This window comes from Suricata suricatta, chromosome 16, assembly GCF_006229205.1.
Source record: "Suricata suricatta isolate VVHF042 chromosome 16, meerkat_22Aug2017_6uvM2_HiC, whole genome shotgun sequence".
In the NCBI taxonomy this organism is placed as follows: domain Eukaryota; kingdom Metazoa; phylum Chordata; class Mammalia; order Carnivora; family Herpestidae; genus Suricata; species Suricata suricatta.
Window position 1 is genome coordinate 58,460,306 of NC_043715.1, and position 7,325 is coordinate 58,467,630.

The following is a 7,325-nucleotide window of genomic DNA, read 5'->3' on the forward strand; positions in this document are numbered from 1 at the left end:
TGGCTCAGGTCATGACCTCACTGCTTGTGGGTTTGAGCCCCGTGTTGGGCTCTGTGCTGTCAGCTTAAAGCCTGGAGCCTGCTTTGGATTCTGTCTCCATCTCTGTCCCTCTCAAATATATAAAAACATTAAAAAACTTTTAAAGACAGATTTTCACGTTTTTACCTAAGACAGTAGTAAAGTCTACGGTATTTTTTTGTGGCAACATCTGCTATATAATGAGCTAGAGAGGCGGTAAACAGTGACTGGGAAGGTTCTTAGAGGTGGAAGTTTTATTTGTGTTGCCCAGCGAGTGCGCAGGTAAGTGCGGTGAGGAAAACCATGGTACATCCATACAGAATAGCGTTCAGCAATTAAAAATGTGCTTTCTCAAAATTATTCAGCATAAAGGAAACCACAATTTAAAAAAGTAAAACATCTGAGTCTAATCATGTAAAAAGTACAAAATAATTTACTGTGAGTGTAGAAGTTTAAAAAGGACACACAAAAAAGGAGTTATATAGATTTATTACCACCCATGGTTTTGTATACATTTTAAATATGTGCAGTTTTACAGCATGTTAATTATACCTCAATAAAGCTTTCCTTAAAAATCAAATAGAGGTCTGGGTCCCCTACTTTTTTGCACAAGAGTCCACCATCCATCCTTATGCCTGGGAAAAGGATGCCCTGCATCAAAGAGTTTCAAGGTCATTTCTATCTGGCTCAGCAACTGGTCAGAATAGCTACAGACTTAACCACCAGTGGAATTTTCTATCCTGTTGCCATTTTCTCGCCTATGCAGCAAATATCTGTGAGATGGACTAGAAGTTAAGATAGACACAGGGCCTCAATTTCCACAACGACAGGAGGAACAGTGGGGTGGAGTGTATTAACTGGAACATCAGTGGATGCAAGTTTTGTTAGATGTTTATGTATCCTAAGTCCTGCCATTTTCTTTGTTTCTGTACAATCATGGGTTTTCAACCTGGTCCCTATAGTAGTCTTACAACTAGCCAATGACACCAGCAATGAGCTTTACATGAAGGCACATGATTCCTTTGCAGTGCTTGGGAGCAGCTTCCCCACAACAGTGCTCGACATTGTGTGACAGCCCTGGGAAAGAGGAACCACTCTCACGGGGGCCCTCCAGTGGTCAGAAGAGCAACACCGTGTCCTCCTGGTGCACTGCAAGGAGGTCTAGAAGGTAAACAGTATTTTCATTTCAACCCCTTGGCACTGTCAAAACTGGGTCAGAAACCTAATGAGGAAGAAGGGACTTGCTGTGTTACCCGCCTCCACCCCCAGCCTGTCACTCACAATGGTCCAGAAATGACACCTGCCCTGAATGAGGAACCCGGCAGAGCAGGATAAGAACAGGCAGGGCTCCTGGGAGCTTCCCCACCAATCTAGGGGTTTTGGGAGATCTGCCCGGTGTGGATGTTCATGTGTGTGTGACGTTCAACTTCCAAAAGCGGGCTCCCTCACAGTCTCTAGTTCTATGAAATACCATATTCTGGCCCGGACCTTTAGGTGAAGGCTTTCACTGACCTCTGCTGCACAGATGTAACACACATGCAGCTTATGAACCACTTCCCCATAGTCGCGGCACTCATGAGGTCATCTGGTGTGAAGTTTTCGGTGTTGAATGATGTGGGAGCTTTGGCTGAAGGATTTCCCACATTCCCCACACTCGTAAGGCTTTTCTCCTGTGTGGACTCTCCGGTGCTGAATGAGGTTGGACTTTTGGCTAAAGGATTTCTCACACTCATTGCACTTATAAGGTCTGGCTCCAGTGTGAATTCTCTGGTGTTGATTGAGAGTGGACCTGTGGCTGAAGGACTTCCCACATTCCCCACACTCGTAAGGCCTCTCGCCGGTGTGAATGCGCAAGTGCTGAACAAGTTTGCATTTGTAGCTAAAGGATTTTGCACATTCGTTGCATTTATAAGGCCTTGCTCCACTATGAATTTTCTGGTGTTGAATGAGGTTGGAGCTTTGGCTGAAGGAATTGCCACACTCGCCACACTTGTAAGGCTTCTCTCTCGTGTGAACTCTCTGGTGTTTGATGAGGGTCGAGCTGTAGCTGAAGGCTTTCCCGCATTCGCCGCACGCGTAAGGTCTCACTCTGGTGTGAATCTGCAGGTGCTGCACAAGCCTGAATTTGAAGCTGAAGGCTTTTCCACATTCGCTGCATTTGTAAGGCCTTGCGCCAGTGTGAATTCTGTGGTGTTGAATGAGGTTGTAGCTTTGGCTGAAAGATTTCCCACATTCGTTGCACACATAAGACTTGGTTGCTGGGCAAGTTCTCTGGCAATTACTCAGGATGGAGCTTTGGTTAAAAGGTTTCTCACAGTGCTCCCAGGAGGGGTAACTTTCCCTCGGGTCAAGCTGCTGATGCTGGAAAAGTCTGTTATAGTCACAGCTGAGTGGCCTCCCATAGTCGCTGTACGTGTGCGGACTTTTCCCACCCTGGAAGAACTCCCCGTGCTCAAAGCTGCTGTGCGCTTTTGTCCCTTTGAGAGTGGCTTGATGCTGGAGCAGACTCAACACGGCCAGGAAGTCCTTCCCTATCTCCCCTGACACGTGCAACTGGTAGCTTGTCACAAACCCCATGTCCCACGGGAACGGCTTCTCCTCGCTGTGCTTCCGGTGAAGGCTCGTGCTGAGCCACAGCTGCTTCCCGCACGCCTCACACGCGCGGGACCTCTGGCTCGGAGGTGGTCCTCGGTCCTCTGCCAGGTACAGAATGTCTCTGCCAACCAGGACACACTTCTCACAGGGCTGAGCTCTGTCCAGTGACATTCGTTGCACAGAAAGTGCCTCATCTTCCATCCCGTACCAGCAACCTGAAAGTCCAGAGATGCAGGTGTGAGGTGCATGCTATCTTTAGCGGAGGGGAGGGCTCAGCACAAGTGCCCGTTGGGCACACTGAAGAATGAGACCACTGGATGTGTTTCCAAGAAGAGGGTGCTGGGGTTGGGTTGATAAAAGGGCTGCAGGCCTGGAACTCTGATGTCCCAGGAGGAGGGAGGGGGTGCGGCAAAGGAAGAAGCAGGGTCTCCAGTGCACTCCCGCCACTGGCCTGCAGCTCTGAGTGCCGCGTGGGTGTTTATGTCCAGCCCCACAAAGATCTGGTTGCGACCGACTAGACGGTAGTCAGAGACTAACGGATGCATAACCTACCACCGGGGGGAACAGCAGAGATGAAGGTTGGTGGAAACAGCAAGGGACCAAACACCGAGTGAGGGGAAGGATGGGAAATGAGGTGTGCGGCCGCCGGCATCCACACAGCTGGGCCATCCTGTGAAGGACCCTGGACTCTTCTAAACCACAGGTGAGCAAGTGGGACTTGGATGACACAAATCCCTGAGGCAAGCGCAGGCGGAGGACCAGCCATGCCCCCGAGCCAAAATCCGGAAACAAAAGTCATGCTGTGAGCAGGGCTGCGCAAATACCTTGTAAGAACAGCCCTGGTCCCCCAAGCAGCTGCTGCCAGATGCCAGAAGGGGAGAACACAGGCCAAAGCCTCGGGTCTGGACGGCAGTGCTGGACGCTCATGTTGTGGGCTCAGCAAGAGGGCAGTTATTGGGCCCGGCCCTGGTGACAGTGGTCCCTACGAATCTCTACAACCCAAAGGTGAGGGGGTGAAACAAGTCTAGCCCAGGGCACCATAGGGTGAGGGTCTTACCCAGTGAGATCACAAGTGCAAAGTTCTCCAGCATCACATCGTGGTACAGGCATCTCTGAGTCTCATCAAGGAGACCCCACTCCTCCCAGGAGAAGTACACAACCACATCTTCAAAGGTCACACTATCCTGCCACAACGAGGGAGAGATGAAACCACAAACAGTCCCCTCTCCACAGGACCCACAGTCCTCCTCCAGGCCGCCCAACTGAGAGCAGATCCCAAGCGCTGGTGCCAGTGAGTCACCACGTCCGAGCCTCTACAAGAACAAGGACGCTGGGGGCAGACAGGCACAGTATCAAGCTTGGGGCTGGGCCTACAAGGCCTCACCAGCCCCCACCCAGGCAATTTCCCGGAAATCCTCCAGTGCACCTGCTGAGTACAACCGAAGATGGACCCTCCCTCCCTCCTATCAGCTCTGACACCTCCCTCTCTCACCCTGTAAGTGCCTCCCTCTAGTACTGATCCCGCAGCGTCAAGGGTGCTTGGCAAGTTGGACCCCACTGTCCAAGGCAACCTCAAATCCACCGTGAAGACCTGCCTTTCATCTTCTGTGTCCCAACTTCCTCTTTTAAGGATACTACTAATCATATTGAATTTAGAACCACACTTTAGGTTAAACCTAAAGACCCCCATATCCGAATGCTGGGAATTAGTGATCTTTGCCCCTGAGCTCATCCACCGGACTCCACGAGAGCTTGCCACAAATACGCAGCAGCCTGCTCAGGTCCACTCTCCCCCTGAAAGTCTTCTGTCCCTTCCCTGCGTGTGAGAGGCCACTTGCTCCAAGAAACAGGCTCAGAGTCAGTGCCGAATCTCTTCTTCCTGGGCTCTAGATCATGTTATCACCATAATCAGAATTTCCCTCCCCAAATGCAATACGAAGTGCTGCCTATGCATCTAATGTTGAACCCACCTCAAACATTAGACTTTTATAGCCAGCTGCCCATTTCATGCCTGCAGTCAAAACTTCTAAGACAAAAGCCCCAGGGGCCACACCTGTCTCCTAGTCTCTACCTCACTCTCCACAGTAGAAAATCGGATTGGTCCTACCTAAAGAGTTTAAAACCCAACAACTTCTCTTACCTCCGTGGCCACAGTTTACATCTAAGCAGCCTCTCCGCTACCCTTCCCAGTTATGTTTTCTGCAGCTACACAGCGTTGGTAAGAGAAGATCCGAACATCGGGAGGAAGGAACATTTGCATTTCCCTGAACACTCACCGCTCCGCCGCACTGGTGGCTGTGCCCGGGGACACCCTCATCTTACCGCGCCAGAACGGGAAGGCCTCCACCCACAGAACCTCTAGTGTAAGGTCTTTCCAGGGTCCTGAACCCCTCTCCTCACTTCTGCAGGTTCTAAAAGTGCTTCGTCAGTAGAGGGTGGGACTCAACGAGCTCTGGTCTCCACTGGTCCTCCGACCACCCCTCGGCCTGCGAGTCCAGGCGTGACTCCGCCTCCTACTCTGCTTACTGCACACCCAAAACACTCCAGGTTTCCCTTGGTTTGGAGCCTGCTCGCGGGCGCTCTGACATGGGGCCCCCGCCCAAGAGTGCCTCCCCATCCGGGACCCCAAGGCCTGGGCATTTACCTGAGCTGGGGCCCCGGGCACGGCTGCCGCCATCGGACTCTGTGGGCAGAGCAGGCCTGGGAGCGGTCGGGCGTCTCAGACCGCCTCTGAGCAGCAGGGACGCTTCTGGTGCTGTTGTAGTTGTCACTTTGTCTCGACCCAGAACTCTAGAGCGTCTGACCAGGAAACAGAGTTGAGAGCTGCCAAAACGAATACCACCAGGACCCAGCAAGTCCCACCTTGACGAGATGGCACACGCAGAAACGCCCGTCTCCTGGACCTTCATTGGTTCCACGCTGACGTCACTTGGTGTAGGGTCCTCTGGGCAGGGCAGCTCTCACGGCTCCGTAGGCCTCGGTGAAGGACACCGCATATCAGAGCCTCCAGGCACCCAGGTGAAGCAGCGGCTCGAGCTGTGCGGTTCTGCAGGGGGGTGGGGGGGGAGGCGCTGGACTCGGGGCCTGCAACTGCTCACCTAAAGGTTTAGCAGCCCTGATGCGGTTGCAGACTTCATGAGTCAGTACGCTCCCAGAGGTGCCACATTCTGTCCCAGATGCCCCCAAAGGCACAGAGCATCTCATGGTCACTCACGCGGTGTGTGTGACCTCATGTGCCATGGTTGTTTTCTCAAGGGTCACCCCCCAGTCAGTGCTCTTTTCTAACCCCCGAGGCCTGTGGATTCTGGTATTTGGTCCAGTTTTACAGTCACTTACAGAGGAGTATGGGGAAGACCATTAGAGCCTCACAGCCAGAAGCTGCAACACACCTGGAAATGAAAGGGATTCTACAGCTTTCAAAGCCAAAACTGCCAAGGCACAGCTTTCTCCACTCTCTGCAAATCTTACGGCTCTCGGGATGTGGGTTATAAACTAGAAGGCTCAGAAGCAAATTCTGTGTCATGTCAGAGAGCTCACCGGCGCCAGTCATGCTCAGGGCTTTACGTAAAGGGTTACCTACGCACGGACTGAGAAGGGAGAACAGGAAAACGGGGGCGCCGTGCACAGTACTCCTGTAGAGCTAATTCTGAGGTACTGCGTCTGTCTGAATGAAAGCAGCAAATAAAACCATATTTTATCTGCGTAAGGGGCTCAAGTAGACTAAGACATAGACTCATTAAAGATACATTGAGATACATACTTCTGAACTGAGTTGGCAAAGAGTATGCCTACATTTATTTTGTGACTGTGATTTGATAATTAAATTTTAATGCTTATTCATTTTCAAAAGACAGAGCATGAGCAGGGCAGGGGCAGAGAGAGAGAGAGAGACACAGACTCTGAAGCAGGCTCCAGGCTCTGAGCGGTCAGCACAGAGCCCGACGTGGCGCTCAAACTCACGAACCACAAGATCACGACCTGAGCCGAAGTCGGACGCTGAACAGACTGAGCCTCCCAGGCGCCCCCTGACTTGCTACTAAAAGGATACGGTATGTAAAGCTGCGGGAAAGCTGGTGGCTGTGGATGCTGAGAGGTTCTCATGGTTCATGGAAAACAAAACAAAAAACAACCAACTGAGCCACCCAGGTGCCCCAATGAAACAAAAAAACAGTAAACGCACCAAGAATAATCTTTTTCGATCTTCAATTAGAAAACATTCTAAAGCTCATGACTCTCCTGCAAAACAAGCTTTGGAATTTGCAGGTAATGAGGCCCTATTCAAAGGGCCGCCGAGAATTGACAAATGCCGAGGTGTCCATTCTGACTGCTCTACTGTCAGGCCTCCTTCCTGAGACACAATACTGAACTACGCCTGAAGCCTACCATGGCTTCCAGTGAAAAGTTGCAAGTCTCTCTCACTTTAAATCAAAAGCTAGAAACGACTAAGATTAGTGAGGAAGGTATGTTCAAAGCCGAGATAGGCCAAAAACAGCTAGCCACCCCCATACCCAAGTTGTGAACGCAGAAAACCCCACAAAGTCTTTGAAGGAAATTCCAAGTGCTACTCCAGGGCCGCCTGGGTGGCTTGGCTGGTTAAGCATCTGACTTAAACCATCATGACTTGAGTTGGTGAGTTCGAGCCCTATGTCAGGCTCTATACAGTATGGAGCATGTTCTGGATGCTTCCTCTGTCTCTCTTTCAAAAAAAAAAA

The 7,325-nt window shown here is 51.2% G+C and overlaps 1 protein-coding gene across 1 annotated transcript in view; it reads right to left on the reverse strand.

The window, feature by feature from the left end:
- Positions 1-488: 488 nt before the first annotated feature.
- LOC115280295 (zinc finger protein 501-like) overlaps positions 489-7,325 on the reverse strand; it is a 34,961-nt gene continuing 28,124 nt past the window's right edge. The window contains exons 2-4 of the mRNA XM_029925089.1: positions 5,258-5,659; positions 3,671-3,797; positions 489-2,828 (exon numbers count right to left, since the gene is read on the reverse strand). Coding sequence (XP_029780949.1) covers positions 1,600-2,828; positions 3,671-3,797; positions 5,258-5,290 — 1,389 coding nt within the window. The 5' untranslated portion in view covers positions 5,291-5,659 and the 3' untranslated portion in view covers positions 489-1,599. The remainder of the gene's footprint in view (positions 2,829-3,670; positions 3,798-5,257; positions 5,660-7,325) is intronic.